The sequence below is a fragment of the Pollachius pollachius genome (assembly GCF_949987615.1).
Source record: "Pollachius pollachius genome assembly, chromosome: 2".
NCBI lineage: Eukaryota > Metazoa > Chordata > Actinopteri > Gadiformes > Gadidae > Pollachius > Pollachius pollachius.
This window is the reverse complement of record NC_136935.1, coordinates 35,762,179-35,783,380: the sequence shown is the minus strand read 5'-3', so window position 1 is coordinate 35,783,380 and position 21,202 is coordinate 35,762,179. Positions and strand designations below refer to the sequence as shown.

The 21,202-nt window shown below is 44.6% G+C and overlaps 2 protein-coding genes across 7 annotated transcripts in view; one reads left to right on the top strand and one right to left on the bottom strand.

Moving 5' to 3' along the window:
* The first annotated feature begins 746 nt into the window (after positions 1 to 746).
* LOC307070862 (epithelial membrane protein 1) lies at positions 747 to 13,541 on the top strand. Of its 3 annotated transcripts, none has more exons than XM_079729548.1 (5): positions 747 to 1,904; positions 11,359 to 11,442; positions 12,103 to 12,208; positions 12,708 to 12,848; positions 13,260 to 13,541. In XM_079729548.1, exons 2-5 carry the CDS (start codon positions 11,368 to 11,370, stop codon positions 13,415 to 13,417), a joined length of 480 nt encoding a protein of 159 aa, XP_079585674.1. In that variant the 5' UTR covers positions 747 to 1,904; positions 11,359 to 11,367; the 3' UTR covers positions 13,418 to 13,541. The 3 variants fall into 3 exon arrangements, with proteins under 3 accessions (XP_079585674.1, XP_079585673.1, XP_079585675.1); XM_079729547.1 differs by lacking the exon at positions 747 to 1,904 and adding an exon at positions 9,818 to 9,898; XM_079729549.1 differs by lacking the exons at positions 747 to 1,904; positions 11,359 to 11,442 and adding an exon at positions 11,774 to 11,777.
* Positions 13,542 to 14,281: 740 nt separating this feature from the next.
* Positions 14,282 to 21,202, bottom strand: part of f8a (coagulation factor VIII associated) — a 9,984-nt gene continuing 3,063 nt past the window's right edge. For 3 of the 4 annotated variants that reach the window (XM_079729890.1, XM_079729889.1, XM_079729891.1), the window contains 12 exons: positions 20,543 to 21,202; positions 20,131 to 20,177; positions 19,768 to 19,840; positions 19,044 to 19,203; positions 18,382 to 18,450; positions 18,058 to 18,178; positions 17,586 to 17,678; positions 17,412 to 17,476; positions 15,976 to 16,057; positions 15,499 to 15,545; positions 15,023 to 15,078; positions 14,282 to 14,863 (listed from right to left, as the gene is read on the bottom strand). The exon at positions 20,543 to 21,202 is cut by the window's right edge and continues 71 nt beyond it. In XM_079729890.1, the coding sequence (XP_079586016.1) occupies positions 14,782 to 14,863; positions 15,023 to 15,078; positions 15,499 to 15,545; positions 15,976 to 16,057; positions 17,412 to 17,476; positions 17,586 to 17,678; positions 18,058 to 18,178; positions 18,382 to 18,450; positions 19,044 to 19,203; positions 19,768 to 19,840; positions 20,131 to 20,177; positions 20,543 to 20,703 (1,056 nt within the window). In that variant the 5' untranslated portion in view covers positions 20,704 to 21,202 and the 3' untranslated portion in view covers positions 14,282 to 14,781. Of the gene's footprint in view, positions 14,864 to 15,022; positions 15,079 to 15,498; positions 15,546 to 15,975; positions 16,077 to 17,411; positions 17,477 to 17,585; positions 17,679 to 18,057; positions 18,179 to 18,381; positions 18,451 to 19,043; positions 19,204 to 19,767; positions 19,841 to 20,130; positions 20,178 to 20,542 lie in introns of all 4 variants that reach the window. The other variant, XM_079729892.1, reaches the window with a different exon arrangement.

Genomic DNA, 21,202 nt, shown 5'->3' with positions numbered 1-21,202 from the left:
GAAATCTGACCTTTAGTGGAAGCAAATTAATTGTGCTATCCTACAGAGGGCGCCATGGTGTGTTTAGCCAATAGTCACTTTGCGTCAACATTCCATTTACAACAGTCATCCTCAGGCCGTGACCCCGGCGGCTGAGGGTCCCCCCGACCCGACTTCTGACCTAACTTGCACCACAACAGAGAGAAGGAATACTGCCTCACATTATGTACACGGGACTACCGACACATTACAAACCCACCATCCTGAGCGCCCCGCAGCTGTCCATTGGGATCAGAAACAAGGCGTAGTCGGCCGTGACCCTCTGAGGCGTGCATGACGGGTGGCCAGGGGCGGCCAGCAGGGCTGGGGACAGAGGGGGGTCGGCGAGGGAGGCGGGCACGCTGAAGACAAAGTGGTGGTCAAGGGTGCACTCTGTGGTACAAGGGGATTGACCGCCACACACACACACACACACACACACACACACACAGTCAAAAGGTCATGTAAATAAAAAGGTAATGCATGTCAGGAGGCAATTGATAATGAGACCCAAGGTGTCGAATAACCTTTTCAAATTGCATGTCACTGCAAGTTAAACCACCCCTACACACACACACACACACACACACACACACACACACACACACACACACACACACACGACGTGTGTGTTTGTGGTTGGTGCGGTTTATGGGTGGGGCGACCCACCATCCATGGGGTAGTAGCATGCAGGGGGGCGCGTATTAAAACAGCAGCCCAGGGAGAGGCACTGCGGCTGCGTCAGAGCACTCGTTCCACAGGGGAGACGCTGGTCCTCAGGAAGGTTGCATCCTACGGAGACAGTTTAAGGGTTCAATGTCAACCTTTAACTTGAAGGGACGTCGGGCCCGCTCAAAAAAGCCATCACTTGACATGAAACCATTCAGACTGAAGAATTTCCCAGTGGAATAAACGCGTGCCTTGACCCGCAACGGCACGGAGTCCCAACACCTCCCGTGGGAGGTCTGGCTTGGCATGACGAGGGCGAGGCGTGGGAGGAGGGAGGCTTGCTGCAGGGCTGTTCGGAGGGACGGGAGGACCCTCGGACGCCGCCGTCCCGGGCGGAGGACGACTGTAAGGACACTGGAACTCCAGGATACGCTTCCGGGACAGAATTAAGTCCCAGAACCTGAGCCGTAACGACAGGGTTGTGGGAGTCTGAGGGGAGAGCGGAGGGAGAGAACGGGACATCACTGCCCACTACCGGACATCACTGCCCACTACGGGACACGCACAATACAATGCTGAGCCGGGGCAACCACAGAACTTCCATGCGAACATCATTGTGTAAGGTGCCGTACGTCAAAACTGATTTTCCTATCTTTGACATGCCAGATATATCCATTTTGCAACTCTTAAAAAGCATTCTTGACTCATCAGCCCGGAAATGTGTACCAGTTCATGGGTTTTCCTAAACTAGGTAGCCCCGCCCGTTCTGCCGGCGATATGAATTCGCTCTGCAGAAGAGTCTGGAGAAGAGCAATACATTTCTTTCTGCTTCCAATGCATTTTGCATGAGCAAATCACCAAGCTGGCTTCTCCCCCCCCCCCCCCCCCCCTTGGCTGGTTTAACACAACGACGACAGAGAAGCGGCGGCAGGCAGCCAATTGCGTACAGAGTCAGTTGAACTAGGCCCAATGATCACGCCTCTTGAGCTGAAGAAAATGACAGCAGCTTCCCAAGAACAATGTGCAATCTACGATTGAGCCTGGTCTGGCAATAGCCAGGCTAGAGTTTCCCCTCATTACTCTCCTATCCGGTAAACATGCATTCAGAAGCATCCACAATAACGGAGGCAGGAGTCCACGGGAGGTGGTCAGCCCTAACCTTTTGCTGGCTGTGGCAGGCTGGTATTGGAGACTCAAACATCAGTCCGGGCTCCATGGTAAGTGACAGCTTGAACTTGCAAAGCGGGGACACAGACGAAAGGGGCAGCCATGCCTTCTTGAAGTCTGCCGTTAAAGCTAGGGTTGAGTAAGGGTTAGTGGAGGGGAGCAGGTTCAATGGCTGGTTTCCCAGGAGTTAGGAGAATGGATGGCTCTAGCCCAGCTCCCGTCTCAACACATCTGTTCGTCTCCTTTGCTCCATTGTCCCTGGTCAAGCTACAACACTATGGAAAATAGTAATCTAAATAATATAGTTTAATACAAAGGATACAACCTTGTAGGGCTGGGGGATTAATCAAATTTTGATCAAGATTTCGATTGTTAGCGTCAAACGGTCACAAAACTAACATAATCAAGATTCTTTTATTATTTCATTTAATGTTTTATAGAAAGAGCAAAACAGCTGGATACATATCTGTACATTCTTTTAGATTGGAACATTTTCTTTTTGACCATTTTGTGTATTTTTCTAAAGCGAAATTTCAAAGTTCTCAGTTACAACGTTTTTTGGGGGGTGACATGCTGAATAAAGACAACATGTTTTGAAACTCAATAATAATCGTTTGAATAATCGTGATTTCAACATTGACCAAAATAATCGTGATTATGATTTTTCCCATAATCGAGCAGCCCTACAACCTTGTTTACCTTGCTACTAGTAAACTTAAAAGGGGGTTGTGTGTAGAATGTAGTTTCAACTAGCGGAATAGACTTGGCAGAAATGGATTTCATTATTAACAATGTTTTAATTATTGTATGATCCCAATAAATCATGTATTCTTTGACTTAGAATCAGCCCTTTATATCTATGACAGTCAATATTAAGCCCCTTTAGCTTTTCCACTGACCTCTGATCTGGATGGAGTCCGGATGAGGAGAGGGCAGGAAGGCCGTCATCCTCTCGCTATAACACTGGAGCCTCGGGGTTTGTGGTCCGAGGGACCTCACAAGTTTGGAGGTAGAGGTCGGAGGTGCAGGGCTGGGAAACGGCTGGGACCCTGGAGTCATCGGCGTGGTGTGCTGAGGTGGATATTGCGGAGCAGGTGGGGAGTGTGGAGCATCAGGGGGGTACCCACAGAAGGGCGGCGTATTAGGGGGGCAAAGTGAAGCGGGGGGTCTGTCGTCAGGACCAGATGGTCCCTTAGAACGCGTTGTCCTTAGGGTGGGGGTAGGAGTGGTGGGAGGCTGAGGAGGGGCGGGCGTGGATCCATCAGAGTAAGATCCTGGGGTGAACATTGACCAATAAGGATAATACTGACTATATGAGAGTGGCTGTCGTGGAGCAAAAAGCCGTTGAGGAGGAGCAGGGAAAGCAGGGCGGACAATGCTCTCGGGGCTTTGAGGGACTTGGGAGAATGTGTGCAGCGGGTGGTAGGACTGCTGTGGATTATATTGCTGGTCGTAAGGAGCAGTGTGGGGTGTATGTGGTGGGGCTTTCGGGGGACGTGCTGTAGTACTTTGGTCGGAGGGGAAAGGTGCTTTGTGAGGGACTTGGGAGCCGTACAACGGCATGTAGGGCTCATACCCATAATAAAACCCCTGGCGAGGGGGCCATTTTGGATACTGGTTCACTGGGTCCACACTGGGGCCAGATGTTTGCTCCACGGCAGGCTGCTGAGGAGGGGATGGGGGTGGATGGGGAGAAAGCGGCTGCTGGCCAGGCCCTGAGTAGAGATGGGGGAACTGCGGTGGAGGTCCAGGAGCAACATCTGGAGAGGGTTGAGAATGGCTTTTGGGCTGGGGCCCTGGAGGGTAGACCAGGGGGAGATGAGGGAACCGGGGCCCAGGGTGAGGATAGTTCAGGGGGCTAGGAGGCCAGATCACCTGCCCCCGGGTCATGGATTGAGGCGGTGGAGGTGAGGCAGTGGTGGGCACCGGTGCAGGAGTGATGGGGTCCGGAGGGTGGGGGTACTGGGGGTCGACAGGAGACAGGGGAGCGGTGTGTGGAGGAATGGGTACGAGCGGGGGAAGGGAAGAGAGATCTTGGCAGGAGAGAGAGAACTCTTGATTATCCTTCAGCACTCTGAGGTGGAGACCCTCCTACAACACCAAACAAAAGCAAAGCGATCAAATGATAAAACCCTTTTGGAATGCCATCAAGATCTCTTTGTGGTAAACCAGTCACTCAAAGGGGAACTTACTTGAGCCTGTAGACAGGGAGCATTGAGGGGAATATAGAAAAGGAGATTCCCAAGTGGGGCCTCTGTGCGGTAGGCACACTTTGGAGACACAAGCGGCTCCCAGTCGTCCTTCACTGAAAATATACTTCACTGACTCACTCATAGCAGGACATGATACCAAGTACTCTATGATGGGAAATTACCTAACAATTATATTTCACACCACCACAATTGTTCAATTGCGAATTTAGACAGGCTACGGATTATTCTTGCCGGTTAATTACACTTGACTTAAAATTATCTCCTCAGCCAACGCATGACCCAATTACTGAATTAACCTAGCGGCCTCCATTTTCCTAAAGGGTGCATATAATCCATAGCCTCGTTTGGTTTCAATGGGCCGCCGGCCATTGAAAGTCCCCCCCAAAGCTAAACAAATGATAGCACCATGATAGGCATCAGTGCGTGGGACAGCCAGTCCAAGTTCAGGATGAACAAGGGGCGCCTCAGTCTGCAGCATTTAAAAACAATGCAGTGCAAAGGAAGGTTTAGCAATGGATGGAACAATCAGCCGTTTTATAAGAAATGGACCGTGTAATGATAACAATGTTGTTGCCTAACTTCCCACCAAATTGGCATGAGCGCAGAAAGCAGCATTTACTGTTAGAATCTGACTAGCTGGAGTTTTTGTAGATAACGTGTCCTTTGTCGAAATCGACTGCTGCCCTGCGAAGGCTGAAGTACAGTCTCACAAGTCATAATATAATCCAAGCACAAAACGGTCAAACCAAAATTCCTTTACAACAACACCAGCGTCACACACACCTATGGTGCCCAGTGAGGGTATCTCCTCATCTGTTCCATACACATGCACGGCCACCCCATAGGGTGAGCAGAGGGCCCACGGGAGAGAGAGGGGTAACGCAGGGCTCTTCTGCATCGGACAGGAGAGCCTCAGTGGGCTGTTCCACCACAGCATTGGCAGCACATAGCTGCCGTTCTGAAACAGACAGAGACGTATGGATCCACTTCATTTCTACCACTCATGCATATCTGTTCTTGTCTCCGCATTTAACAAGGGAGAGAACAACAAAGTGAAAAAGGAAGCAATCCAGGCAATGCCAGTTACCATGGTAAATTATCTGGTGATCAGCAGTGAATGAGAAGAAGAGGGAGGTGGCAGGTTAGTAGTTGCTGTTACCTGCTTGGTCATGTAACAGCCATCATAGGGAGCTTCCAATACCAGGCCATTCCGGGAGGCTTTCACTGAATAACCACAGTTTGGTGGCAAGTGAAACACAGAGATGGGGAAATCCCCCTCTAGAGAGGATCAAAAAGTGGTAACATAAGTAAATGGTATGGAGTTACACATTTATTTTTTATAGTATGGCGGAGAATCTTCTGATCGTATTTGGATATAAGATATGTTGTTCATGTTAGAGAGTGTGAGTAAGTAAGTGTGTTAAGTGTGAGAAGGTTTTGAAAAAAAAGTTATTTATAATCGAATAAAGAATACATTAGGTTGTTTCCATTGTTCAGAAGAATGATGAGAGGTATGAAGGTATTATTGTAGCAAAAGTCTTTAGCACCTGTAGCTGCAGATTTTGTATGGTACACTAAAGTCACAAATGTGTAACAGTAAATTTGTGCATTCGTAAACCAAAATGTGAACTAATGCATCAGAAGTTGCAAATCTGTGAAAAAAAATTGATTCAGCATTTTAATGAGCGAGCACAGCTCAGCTGTGGGGTTTTTTGCAGGTAGTTTTGCAACAGTCTAGGTGGTACATGTGTAGCAAAAGTGATTTGTATCCGTATGAGGCAGAGCGTCCGTGGGCGGGACGAAATTGCAGCAGTAACCAATGAAAGTCGCCGGCAGGGCGTGCATTTTTCAAACTACACTAAGCAGACCCTTAAAATACATTGAAGGACACTTGCGGCATGTTAATGCAACAATTTTGGGGGAATTCAGTTGAACTATGTAATTTAATTTGACATAATGTAAGATACCCAACTCCGTCGTGTAGGATGCCCTCTTGACTACTTTCAAGACTCCAGAGAGTAAGAGCTGCTTGGATGGTCCCAGTGTAGTTTGAAAAATGCACCCCCTGCCGGCGACTTCATTGGTTAATGCTGCAATTTTGTCCCGACCACTGACGATCTGCTTCATACGGATACGAATCACTTTGGCTATACTTGTACCGCATAGACGTGTTGCAAAAGTATCCGCAAGAAAAACAGCTGAGACTCGTAGCAGCAGATTCGAGCAGTTGTATAACCGATGGACTTGTGCTCGCTCATTGAGCAAAGCGATCTTTATAATTTCATTTGTGAGGAAATATTTCACAGATGTGCAACTTCTGATGCATTATTTCACATTTGGGTTTACGAATGCACACATTTTGTGCATGTTCTTAGATTATGAAACACGGGTGTGTGAATGTGTTTTGCACCAACTGCGCTGCAATGATTGTGGCAAACGTGCCAAGTGCATGACTCTTTTAAGTTGTGATGCACAGGATAGGATTTGCGCACCTGTAACGCAGACTTGTGAACTCGTAGACCCTATTTAGTGTTTACAAAAATATTTACGACATCAAATGTACTGTAACACATTTGTGACTTTAGAGTACACACAAGACTTTTGCTACAATAATACCTTCATAGATAGGATCTGATCCAATGGCACCATTAACGCAGAAATGCAAAGTAGCAGCACACGTTTACTGGCTTCGTGCTGTCCCGTTAAGCGACGGCTTATGTTGTTAAAGTTCACTGAACATAAATAAATAAAAAGCCACGCCCACCTCTTTCCACAAACAATTGTGAGAATCCTTGTCCAGAGGCCGTCAAAGTCATGGTGGTGTCGTGACACTGAACCAAGGGCCTCATAGCCTGCCATTCCGAAGAGGGAGTAGGCCTGCTGTCGTCAAAAGAAGGGCCAAATATATTCCCCTGGTGGATTTCCTTAAAGCCTAGTGGAAAGAAACATTTAAAACAACCCAATTTTGCTACGGTGGAACTACAACCTTGAATCGTTAATGTACAAAGTTGTGGTTACCTGGGTAGTCTGCTTGATAAGCACTAGCACGATGTCTATCGGAATCGTTTGTATTTTGTTCACTGCCAATTCCAAACTTCAGAGAGACACCGGATGCACTCTGCTCATATGTGTCCGGATCTGCAAGCTGTTGGGGCACACTTGAACGATGGAGGGTCGGTGGACTCAACCCCGCGATCTTAGACCGCTGCTGTGGAAGAGCTGAGCGGGCAGGTCCGGGCAGAACACTGCCCCGGGGTCGGAGAGTCTGCCGAGCATTTACATGGTATTCGCTCTCCACGTTATCTCGAAAAGCAGGCAACCCAAATAATGTCTTTAACTTGATGACTTCACTCAAAGAAAAACTTAAATGTAGATTGTTAAAGGTTAAAGTTACGATAAACAAAAACGTTGATATTTTTTTATTCCGTTTGCCAGACATCTCTGAATACAGGCGTTTGCTTTTGCTCACGTGCACAGAAACATCACCTCGCACTACTAATTAACAATCATTTAAGTAGCCTATCATGACTAGGGATGGACGGTGGTCTTTTTAACTTACCTACTGCGTTTCTTCTCTAGAATATAACTTTAGGATCAATGCATCTACAGATGCCTATGCCAAGTCATTTTAATTGTTGAATTATACTAACTCTTTAACCTGATTGTATACACAGGTTCATCCTCATTCAACCATTTGTTCTACTGCCTTTCTATAACTGGGAAGAATACACACTTTATTAGATTGTTTCCTGATTTCAGTAATTCAGGACCACAGAATTAACTGAGTGGCAGAAATATAATAAATACATACTTCATATAAGAGTAAACAGCTGAGATCATTATATGGCCCTTAAGTGTGAGATATGCTAGCTGTGCAAATAGCACACAAGACTTTTTTCAACATGCCATTTAATTCAAGCCTGCAGAGCAGCATCTGTTTCAAAAGCAATCAGAAACAAAGGTTCAGTATCCGTGGAGATCAGCTTTTCTCAGCAGGCCTCCAGACCCATTACATTGAAGCAATAGTTGACCGCTTTATAAACTGACTTACATGCTAGCTACAAAAGCATATAATCAATATTTGGAGCAATTACAAAATGTGCTGTACAAGTAGGCTATGAAAGCAGGTGGGTAGATTAGCTATAGGAATCAGAAAATAATCGAAGCCCGTGCTGTGACGTGACAAGTGAATATTTACGTTGAAGTAAATAAGTTACATATTATACTTAAGGCTCCTAGTGTAGACCGTATTGCCCCCTTTTGAGTTGACCTTTTGTTGCTACCTAAATAGAAATCAAGAGTGTTGATGCTAGCTATTTCTCACTGAGCATTTAGTGACTAGACCATCGGCCAATAATATCAATCAATTAATCTCAGATCAGGAAATAAGTAATTGGCCAACTTGTGAGGTTTGGTGTGAAAACTGTCACACATGAAAATCAGGCCAAGGTAGCCAAGGATACAAGCAGCCATAATCAGAGGGAAATTGTATGAAAGGAAGAGCTTATCATGTCCAGGAATAAAATCATGAATTCAACACAAGAATAAATCTAATTAGAGGGCGCCCCAAAAATCATGAATCCCCACAAAGCTAGCTTCTATACCTGGGTAGTCTGCTTGATAAAAAAGGTATTTATCAGAGCCTATTATACAAACGTTTGCTCTGAACCAACCTATCTCCCAAATCAGGACAGTGAATGACAACTGTAATAGGTATGGTCGTCACATCTACAAAGTAGAATAGTACTTTGGTTTTAAAGTATTTTGTACACTAGCCTGGTGAGCCTTTCAAACATGATGATTTGATGTGTTTAATTTAGTTCTTAATGTTGGTAAACTGGACGGGTACTAAATAAGTCATTTGTTTGATTGAACCCATTGCTACTACTACTACTACTACTACTACTACTACTACTACTACTACTACTACTACCTCTACTACTACTACTACTACTACTACTACTACTACTACTACTACTACTACTACTACTACTACTACTACAACAGCCAGACCAGGCATGATGCTACTATCACTACAGCTCCTTATATTACTACTGCTACTACTTCTAACACTACCACTACTACTGCTACTACTACAGCCGGACCAGTCTAACCCATTTGATTAATTATCTGCTCACATCTTTCTTATTTTTGGGAACTTTGACTTCTTAGATTATGTATTATTCTATATATTGTGTGTTCCCTCCTTCTCCTCTGCTCTGCATTGCTGTGCTGGTTCAAGCCGTTGTCGTTTTTAACAGTCTCATTATTTTACATGATCCTGTAAAAGTTCCTTTTCACTTTTTAAGTTATTGCAGTAATACAATTACTTGATAATAGTATTTGTCATTCTAAACAAAGATAGGGATCTTGTTTGGGGTCGGGTTACTAATTTCTGTGTTACTTTATCATGAGGGGCATTTAAGCAGACCTAATTCTATTTAAAGTAGCCTAAGTTGAAAGAAAAATGAAAAGTAGCCAAAATACAAAAATTCTTTAGCGCAACAATAATCACGAAGATGTCGATTGAGAGAAGAGAAAGTGTTCGCTGTTGTGCAATCTTGGAAAACCAATAACAGTCCCAAACGGCGCGCTATTGTCAGCAAGCAACAGTGATGACGCGGTCACACCATGGACGTGTAGTGTTACACAGGGAAAGGAACCGGCGTCTCCAGCTTTTTAGAGAGAAAATGTTGAGGATATGGGTGGGGTTTTGAAGGAAAGGGAGGGAATGAGCGGAGGGAGAAAGTAGGGTGATGTGTATCCTGTGGATCCGCCGCTGTTGAATGTTTCGGATTGCAAACAATTCTCGTGCGTCAAACTGCATACAGGTAGGACCCATCGTTTGTCCAAATTTTGAACTTTTCCCGCAGGAATCTTATTTCGCTTATGCGCTCATATTAAGTTATCCGACTAAATGTGTTTAGGAATGTTTTCTTTCTACTTTTTTTAACCATCAGCAAATTGTTGAAACTCAAGAGTCGCTACTCGACAACGCTTGCAGAGATCTGCTCATTAACTCTTTGACCGCCAAAGTAAATTGTTATAGAAGAGGCGTGTCTCCAAAGGCTTTGAAATACCGCAGTATGTAAATAGATCAACTCAATAAGCTTGTTTGTGTGCGAGAAGACGTGCTTATAATTTTCCGTCGTCATATTCTCGCGCTCTTTTCATAGCGGACTAGGAACAGGGCCCGGGTTCAAATGACCACGACCTATTGTACATAATGTGATATCTGCCTGTTCTGTGGTACCTTGAAGTGTAATAAAGCAAATTATGTATCCTAAGAAAAGTATAATGCATTTACGCAATTTTGAATCTCAAAGCAACTTATTGCGTTACCGTTGCAGCCTGTTGTAATAGTTCTACACGTTTTTGTTTTTATCAGGTGATGTGATAGACTCCCCTCCACTATTTTGTTATCAACTTAGACATTTCAAAAATAGTTTCATTGATAATAAATAGCTTTTGGACAAAGCTTAATCATCTGACAGATGAAACAAAAACTATTGATGTAAACTTGATGACATTATTCCGAAATTGAAAAAAGCTATATAAGATAAGCCTGTTATAGCCTATTATACTTTTGATTTTTTCAATTGTGTTGGGTCAACTGTTATGCTTCAGCCATTTCAAGGATAGTGGTGTTAAATGTCCCAGGTGGGCCTGAAGCGAGAATACAATCTGTAAACAAATGGGTTTTGAGGCCAGAAATGTGATTTCCCCTCATGTAATCACAATATATATAGAGATGCTACATAAGTTGGCTTATTGATAGCATCTGTGGTTTTTATTCTTTATTTCGACACATGTTCTGGTGGCTCAGTAGTTGGCCCAAGCAGAGGCCTATTGTATTGCCCCAGATCCAGTATAACATATTAAACATATTATTCATCCATGCTTTGAATGAGGAGCTGAGGATCCCGGGGGATCGTTGCATGGATGTAAGCAGGGGTGTGTGTCAGTGCAGATGGGCCATGCAATTACTCCTAAACCCAGTGTGAATGCGACGTCTGGGACAGGTCGTAACTCGCTGCAGCTGCCCTTATTCCCTCTGTCTTCGGGCCGTTATTTCCTTCTACTCTGGAGTTGGCGTCGCAGATAAACAGTTTCTCTCTCTCTCTCTCTCTGTGTGTGTGTGTGTGTGTGTGTGTGTGTGTGTGTGTGTGTGTGTGTGTGTGTGTGTGTGTGTCTCTCTCTCTCTCTCTCTCTCTCTCTCTCTCTGTTGAAAACACATTTTCTACATAAATAACCCCCACCCCTTCCGTTGGATTGTGTTATCTGTGTTCAGTGAGCCATCATGTTGATCCTGGCTGGGATAGTCCTCCTGCACATCACCACCATCATCCTGCTCCTGGTGGCCACCCTGGATAATGTAGGCCTGCTTTACACTATTGGTACTGTTGATTATACCTGGATAATGTAGACCTGCTTCATCATTACTAGTACTACTGTTTATACCTGGATAATGTAGGCCTGGTTCATCATTATTATTACTATTGTTTATACCTTGATAATGTAGGCCTGCTTCATCATTATTATTGCTACTGATTATACCTGGATAATGTAGAACTGCTTCATCATTATTATTACTACTGATTATACCTGGATAATGTAGGCCTGGTTCATCATTATTACTACTATTGATTATACCTGGATAATGTAGGCCTGCTTCATCATTATTAGTACTACTGATTATACCTGGATAATGTAGGCCTGGTTCATCATTATTAGTACTATTGAGTTTCTTTGGTTTCCTTCCCACAAACAACTCATCTATTATTATTTTGTTAACAAGCAGACATTGGACTACTGCTGCAAGGCAATTCATGTTCCATATGTTGTGATTTTATTTTAAGCACGTGGATTGTGTGTGTGTGTGTGTGTGTGTGTGGTGTAAGGAAAATAAAGTACAGCATTCCTACTGCATTAAGTTTTCCTGTCACCCAGGGGGCAGCTGTTCTCTGTATTCATTCTGCAGTAGTATTCGCAGTTCAAAAGAGAACCACTGTAAGGTGTACTGTGACGTCTACAGGCTTGGTGGATGACCGATAAGCTGTCCACAGATGTGTGGGGACGCTGGCTGCTCCAAGGGAACGACTGGCACTACAAGGAGCTGGACCTCGCCGGCTACCCGGAAGGTGACCCCCACCACACAGCATGGTCCTTTTCATAGCCAAAGCCACACAAGGGAATGTCCCGGGTACCAACACAAAATAACTAGTGTCACGTCCAACATGTTTTGAGAGTAAACAAAATCGACCTACATTTGTTTGTTGCTTTGGGGAAACAAGGAGTGTATCGTTCTCACTTTTGTCTCATCTTGAGTCGGATGTATGCATTGTATGCATACATACACTGTGTGCTCTGTTTCTGCATATGTAGTCAATGCTAACATCATGATAAGCACTTATTTATATATGAGGCTTCATAGAATTGCCTCTACTTTAGCAGTAGCCCTGCCACCTATGTCTCACATTGACGATGGTTGATCCCTGACAATATACACTGATAACCACTCCTGTAGCCATTTGCAGCACCTTTGAGGTCAATAAATATGGCCCTAAGAGTGCCCTTGTTTAAATCAGTCCACTTACTATGCTCTTTCTGAAGCTTGCTGTTCTTTGTCTCCCCCTACAGAGTATCTACAGGTAGTGCAGGCCACCTCTGTCCTGGCCTGTATCTTTGCCATCTTGGCCCTGTTTGTGTTTGTGGGTCAACTGTTCACCCTGGGGAAAGGACAACGTTTCACATTCTCTGGAATCCTGCAGATGATCTCTTGTAAGTAACGCGGGTGTCTGCTTATCCATTAAAAACAAAACATGCACGCTGTAAACCTGTCTGAGCAGTGTCAGTGGGATGCCTGCAGGTTCATTGGACCGGTTATTGTAAGTGTCAATACCCCCCTTGAGTTCACCTGCAATGTTGGTCATGTTAGTCAGTATTCCAACCGACAAACACAAACACAGATCCACAGCGAAAGGCTCCAAACCAATGTCTCCCATATGTAAAGTGCCTTGGCTCTGTTAAAAAAAATAACGATCATATTCATTAATACTCAACCTGAGGCAATGTTCCTGCGGGGGGGGGGGGGGCTTGCAAGAAGAGCTCATGAAAATGTGATCAAACCGTTAGAGCCGTGCTGCGATATATAACCATGGCAACCCCCATCTGCCTCCTTCACCTGGGCAGGCCTGTGCATCATGATCGCCGCCTCGGTCTACACCTCAGAGTTCAAGTTCCGCAAGGAGGGCGGGGTCGGACACAGCTATGTGCTGGCCTGGATCTCCTTCGTCCTCACCTTCATCCTGGCCGTCACCTACATCGTCCTGAGGAAGAAGAGCGACTAAAGAGGGGTGGGGGTTGGTCTTGGCCGAAAATCATTTGGGAAAGATTTATTTTTTATTTTTTAAAAGGGGTTGAATTATGCTTACCTTTCGATGTGTTGAATCTGCCACAGACGTGAATATGAAAGTCTAGATGAAGGGGGGGGGGGGGGGGTTGAGACGCTGGTTAGGCTTCATGGGGAGTCTTCCGGTAATAGGAGGGGGAGGGCGGGGGGTATCGAGGCATGGGGATGGGGTAACTCGAAAGGATAGATGTGATGGAACGTAGTGGACTTCCTGGGTGGGTGGGGGGTTGTCTTAATTCCTCTTTTGTGGCAGCATGATCCTATGATCGTAGATTTACCCGTAAATAATTTGATGTGTATCGCCACTGTGCCTAAAGAGATTTAGAGAGCGATGATCTCTAACTGAGCCCATAGCCATTTCTTTTTGTATAGTTGTTGAAGCTAGGAGGGGGATGTATTAGTCATAAGCATTTTGTGAGTATACAGCGAGTACCATGGGGTAACCTGTGATTCCAACGGTAGTGGCGGGGCAGTGGTACTGTATTGAAGAACACAAAGCAGGGCAGGAGAACTTCAACATTCCCACTGCAGTACTGGAATCAGAAGAGTCCCCATGGCTTGACGCACCGTGTAATACAAAGTTTTATTGCTATTTTACAAGTGAAGTATATCGTACCTTTTTATGTTTGTGTACTTTGCGGCATTGTAACCATTTATAATATTTGTATACTTTTTTTTAGTTTGAGACCATGTTTGACTCTGTTGTTGTGTTGTAGTTGGCTGCTATCTTAGTAAAGTACATATCATTTGTACGCGTGAACAGAAAATGAATGGAGGACAATGGGCTTTCCCGCCACCATAGTACATTGTAAGCCATACCATTTATTAATAAAAAGAAAAAAGAAACACGACTCAAACCAGTGTGCAGTGTGTACATCATCTCCTAAAACATTAACAATAAATAAATTGTGTTGAAGCACACAACAAGCCTCCACGGGCAAAATAAACCTCATTCACCATTGGGGTCCTAAACGATTACTGGGTTCAAATGTTGCAATGTTCAACTTTGTGAACACGACAGCCCGGTGCCGTGGCGGCCGTCTCAGGTTCTCAAACCGGTTCTAGGGCACCAGGATAGTGGTGGTGGTGGCGCCGCGGGCAGCTGTCAGGGGAGGCCCAATCGGGACAAAGCAACAGTATTGTGTCAACTCTAAAGAGAAGAAGACTAATGCGTGATGGCTCCTGATGCGACAACCTTCCCTCAGGCCCTACAACAGACCTCACCACCCACAGGAATGTTCCATTGTGGTGCTCTCCTGGGGGTGGGAGGGGAGAGGAACTGGAACCTTGAATGGGACTGTACTAAATTCCTTGTCCAGAGGGGGTGATTCGCTCCTGGACCACCAAGTGGAGGAGGTGGTTCTGCTCAGCTGAGAGATAGGGCCTATAGCAAAGACACGCACGCACACACACACACACACACACACACACACACACACACACAGGCATTAAAAAAAGTGACACAGTTGATATGGAAAAATGAAGAAAGGAGTGGAAATGGGCTTCGTCTCTGGCGTGATGGAAAGGCTTGAGGAATGCTCACCACAGCTCCGTTTGAAGAGACTTCAGGGATTCTGTGTCTTTTTCCTGGCAGGCCATCTGTAAAACACATTTGCCATGACATTCGGCATAAATAAGGCCTTAACTGCAAAGGCAGATCACCTGGACACAGTCTCCTCCACACTACTGGTGCTCTCCTCTTGAGAGCTACTCACTCCGTTTGTTAGCCTGTTCATTTTCAATGCCTTCTTGGAAGGATTATTAAAGAAATAATGCCTCAAGGCTTACTATAACTAAATGCACTGTATCCACACATAATAAAATAGTGCATAAAGCATAAACAAATATACACTCGTAGTCATCTCGGACCCATACGCGTTTAAATAGCCGTTCTGCACTTGTATATATATTGTGTGTGCATGCGATGCAGATGTATACATTATTTTCCACTTCCTAAGTAAGGAAGCTGGAAGCAGGAAATCCTGTTGGGTGTGAAGGGAGCTTGGCTTTGTTTCTCACCACCACTGACTGCAGCAGCAGGAAGACAGTCTCCGGCAGGAAGGTGGCTGTGGAGCAGGGGAGAGAAGTCATTCAGCTAAACGAGTAGAACGGCTTCGCTCCACGAGCGCCCTCAGCGGCGCTAATGACGGTACTCAACGCGCGTCTTCAAATTCTACCCCTCGAACCCGTAACGCCAGTGAGCACCAGAATCTAGTTTGAAACGGCCCCTTGAAGAGTGGAATGTCACCAGGATATTTCTACATCTAGCGGAAAACTAAGTGATATTTTGTATAGGAATTCAACCTCAGAATGTATTTGAGACACAAATAATCTAAATAAAGGTTTCTGTGGTTGCTGGTTTTAGGAGAGCAATGTGTGTGCGCACGTGTGTGTGTGTGTGTGTGTGTGTGTGTGTGTGTGTGTGTGTGTGTGTGTGTGTGTGTGTGTGTGTGTGTGTGTGTGTGTGTGTGTGTGTGTGTGTGTGTGTGTGTTTACCCTGGCTGTGCGGGTCGAAGGACTCCCAGGCGTACCTCTCTAGGGTCTGAGCGTGCTCTGGCAGCAGCTTCTGGGGAGGGGGCTGGGTGGATAAACAATGTCTGTGTTCGTCAAAACACAGCTCGTCAGTTGTACAGACAACGTTTTCAACCTGACCAAATGAAGAAGGCTTTAGGTCAGGGCTTCTGGATCCAGTGCTTAATACAAGGCCTGTCCTATATTGCACAAGACCTGAAATCTCTTCAACGTTCAACCTTCCCTTACGTACTAGAAATAATGTCTTGAATGAAATTTATCTCAAATGATTCATTTTGGGCAGAGTGCGTGAATTCATGCAGAGGAGATTGAGTATGTATTTACGGATGTGAGGGCTGTAAAAAAAAAGTCGGGAAATACAATGTGGGTTGATTGTAGAGGGGGTAGATTTGATAGCATTTGAGGGTTAAGACATACATTAATAAATATATGTTAAATATATGAACAACACAATGACGTACGGTTTGGCCGACTACCCCACCCGACTCAATTAGAGCAGGAAACTGCCCATTTACTGTGGCTACGGAAATGGCAGGAGAAACACCCTACCTAAATGTCCACCCCAGGTCATAACTGTCCCTGGGATTGTGAGAGGCACTGAACGGCCTTATTTTTGTTAATGACATGAAACCCTCAAGCCAAAGAAACGTCGTGACAATGGATAAAGAAAGTGTGGTTGCGTCAACAATGGAGGGGGCTGAGCCTCCGTAGCCAGGGATGGGTCTGTCAGTGTGACATCGCATCAGGATGACAGCACTGCTCAGGGAACACCCCCCAGACATGGAGAGGAGCCATGACGGTCAATGCCTCGGGGTGCGTGAATGATAACCATGCTGTGAGTAGAGCTGGGCGATTAATCTACTTTTAATCGTAATTCTAATTCACGGTTTAGGACGTTCTTTTTTTATATGTAGCATTCTGCCCTTCCATCGTAATTCACTGCAAACCACATTTGACCATGAGCGCCTTCTTGTGGACACAACGGAGCAGAAGGGACATGCTCTGACGTTTAAGGGATTCAAGTTATTTCCTACCATCAGATCAATCTTTGGACACAATTTTTAGATGACTGCAATACATCTTTTTTATCCAGCACAATAATAGTCATCTTTCCCTTAAAATGTATTTCAGTATTCTAAGAAATAGGACCAACTCTACTCATATTGGTAGGAATATGTTATGTGTTATATGGTATATTTCATAATATTATGGTAATAATAATTGGCCAATAATGTCCAATCCAAAGCTATATGACTCTACAAACCTGGCCTTCTAAAGGGTAAGTCAACTCCAAAATCCCTTTTTTCAGCTTGGTTCCACGTGGGTCTCACAAAGTGTGGGTGATCATTTCTGTTTTATTTACGACTAAAATGCATGGAGTTCTTTGTCCCGGTGCCTACCTCAAGAAACATGAGCAGCAGGACTCTGGAGATCTCACACTTAGCCACCAGGTCCAGGAAGGCCCCTGAGAGGAGCAGAAGCATGGGAGAGTCTCACTCCGTATCACAGGAACACCAGGGCCACCTCGGTGGAGGTGCACACACAAGTTAAGTTTAGATAGCTACGGGACTGACCGACGGGGGCGTTGGTGGTGGGGAGCTGCAGCCCCCTCTCCTGACAGATCAGCTGCATCTCCGTAAACACCGTCAGCGCTCCGTCATAGTCCCCTGCCCAACACACACACACACACACAGCGTCAAATACAGCAAGGCACACACAATACAAAAAGATATACACAATACAGCAAAACATACAAAATACACAAAAACATACACAATAAACAAAAACACACACAATCCACAAAGACACAAACAACACACAAAGACACACACAATACAATGCACAATGGTAATCTAAAAAATGACCCCCCCAAAAAGATTACTTGTACCCATGTGACACATCGGAGTAAATAATTTTGGTTGCGGTATTCCTTTAACCCAAAAGTTCTAGAGATCCCACCACCTGCTCCGCCCAGTCTGAGAGGAGGATGAAGGAAGGCCGATACACGCAGAGCTAGAGTAATGTTACACTCGCGGCTGAACTCACGGGTGAGGATCTTGCAGGTGGCCATCTCTCCCATGGACAGCAGAGCTTCCACGGGATTCTGCGTCTGCAGCTCGGCAGCCCTCTGGTAGTGTACCACGGCTTCCCCCGGTCTGTTCATCTCCTACCATCACCATCGTCATCCAGATCGGACGACAGATAGAGTTAGATTTCTATTAAAACCATGGGTAAGGCTTACATGATTGTTTGTGAGAACGGTTTTGAGGACCTACAGGGCAGCTAGATCTTAAAAGGTGAAATATTATGCAACCAGGTGTGAGTGTGATGGTAGGGGGTATAATATGTCACCTTTAAGCATCATCTTACCTTGAGTGCGTTCCCCAGCTCTAAGGACAGGCTGGCTGCCATGATAGGCTGGTTCATCTCAATGTACACCTGCAAGGCATCAGTACATGTGTATTACACACCCGTCTTTGTTGGAATGTGGGCAAGAGAGCAGAGTTGGAATGCACAGAGGACGCAATTCTCCAGATGGCAAAGCAACCTATCCCATTGATTTGAAGGTACATGAAGATAGCAAGGAAACACATAGCAACAACAGCACCATTCACCATGCCAACTTTTCTCTACTACCTACAAATGCGTTGTAGTGAATAAATGTTTTATCCCAACCCTAAATGCTTGTCGTTCTTTGCATTGAATTAAATGACAAAAGATGATATCTATATTGATATCAATATTTATATTTCACCAACTGCTCATTGACAGAGATACGACTGATTTGGTATTTTGAAAAACAAAAGAGAGGGGCAATTCTTTTTTAATCCTTTATGGGTATGACAGGCGAGTCTCGCCCAAATACTTGGACAGCTTATGTTTCACCACTGCATCCAGACATCCAGAAAACCTCCACTTCCTTGTTGATAGAGGGCATGTCAGGTTAAGCAGGAGGTAGGAAGGGGTGTTGGCTCTGAAAGCTGTGTGCGCTAGTAATGAGACAGAGCAGTGTGTGTGAAGGGAGTCCTTACCTTGATGGCGAAGCTGTAGCAGTTGAGTGCGGCCTGCAGGTGTTCATCAAATCCAGGGGCCTGCAGCGCACGGTTCTCCTTCTCCGAGGAAAGGAAGAGGCGGGCCGCGTCCGTGAGGGCCAGCGCCTCCCCGGGAGCATTGAACAGGGTCTGCTCGCACCTGGAGTTCGGAGAGACACACGCACATGCACACGCATACGCACATGCACAGCAAGGAAACATACGATTCATATTCATCCATGTATGAATCAAAACAACGAGATACCACGTATGTAATTCACATTAGCCTTTAAGATCATGCCCAACATAATGTTATGATCAGAATTAACTTGAAAGTTCAAGTTATAACATCAGCACTTTGGACTACTTGATTCTGGTTTGTCAATAACTTTTCACAGTTCTGTAGTTTGGTTTTCAGGATTTTCTTCTTGCATCGCATGCATCGTCACATTGTTGTCGACAGTGTATATGTACCGAGTCTATTCTGAACTGTGAAAAGGCAGAGGGGTCCCGTCATTGAAAACAACGCACTCGCTTTGAGTGTCATTGACCAAACAGCATCAAGTATTTAGCAACACTGTGGTATATTGTAGTGCTTGAGCACTGGTCAGCCACAGCAGCTTCAATCTGGCCGCATCACCGGCCCCCCTTGGTACATTACTTTCCAATAATAGGAAATCCTTATTTCCCATAGTTATTATAGGTTATATAGTAATGTAGTTACCGGGCCATGGCAAGGTTGCAGAAGGCAGCATACTGAAGGCAGTCCTGCTGCTTCAGCTCCTTGGCCAACTGACCTGCAACACAGGTAATAAGCAAACGGAATGAGAGTGGCGCTAAGTATACCTTTCTACCAAACAATAACTATCAAAACACACACACACACACACACACACACTCCTACAACAGCACACAACAAGCTAGTTGTTTTGTTTTTCTAATGTTTTTGAGTTATAGCACAATAAGTAAGCAATAAGACATGCATTATTAAATAAATACAAATGTCCCATAACACATAGGTTTTGTCAGTGTGAGGTTAGGGTTATGTTAGAACAACACAGTTTTAGAGTAAAGGATCTTCAGTTACCAAACTGTTCGCTTGCCTCTGCAACATTGGGCTTTCGAAGAAAACGCCTGATAGAAGAAAAGAGTCCAGACAAAAAACAGAAAGATTAATACCGATGAATGCAGTACCGTTATAGATCTGAACGTAGCTAGCCTCCGAAATTATTGACAATTATCAACGATACTGCTATAATTTACAGAGTCAAATAACTGTTATTAATATGTTTAGGGAATTGACTGACTATGACAGACTATCATCAGACTGATTTAACAGTATGAATCATAAACGCATTGACTGACGTTAGTATTAGCACGTTAGCTGGCTCTGCACAGATGAGAACGCCAGTTTGCCAGCTGGTAATGACTAACAATATTGATTGTACCTCTCCAAATACCTAAATGCGTAACATAAGAACCACATTGCAAGGCCTTACTTCTTCAATTTATTCGAAACAGCACGGTATCTCGTCAGAAAATCCCCTTCTGCAGCCATGATCAGAGAATGACAACACACAACAGTCCACACTAGATCGATCCCGGAAGTCCTTGTACGAGCGGCTGTTACTGGCTTGTAGTCACGTGACTTTTGCCTCATACAAAAGTCCAATGTTGGCGATTAGCATATTTGAAATTCATAGTTTAAATGCATAGTTTAAGTGCCACCAAATGGAAGAACTTGCAACTGAAAAATCTAATTTATAGAGAGAAGATACTTCATTTTCATATTCTACATTTGACAACATTAAATGTGAGATGATGGCGAGTGGAATTGGGTATTTTGTGTTGACATAATAATAATAAAAAGTTCTTCCCTTTTTATAAACGTTTATAACTGTAAAATAAATACAGCAATCACAAAGGTGGCAAAGGCTGTGAGGCTAAAAAGACAATTTTATTACAAGAAGAAAACATAAAATAATAACACACACAAAATATAAATAATATATGCCTAAAGGTTAATTGGTATCTTTTGGCAATAGCACTGTTTTAGCTAAAGAAAGTGTCCTACATAATCTGTGTAATCAGGCAGAGTAGTAGACCTACAATAATCTATTTTAAACAATAGACACACACACACACACCTAATCGCAGTG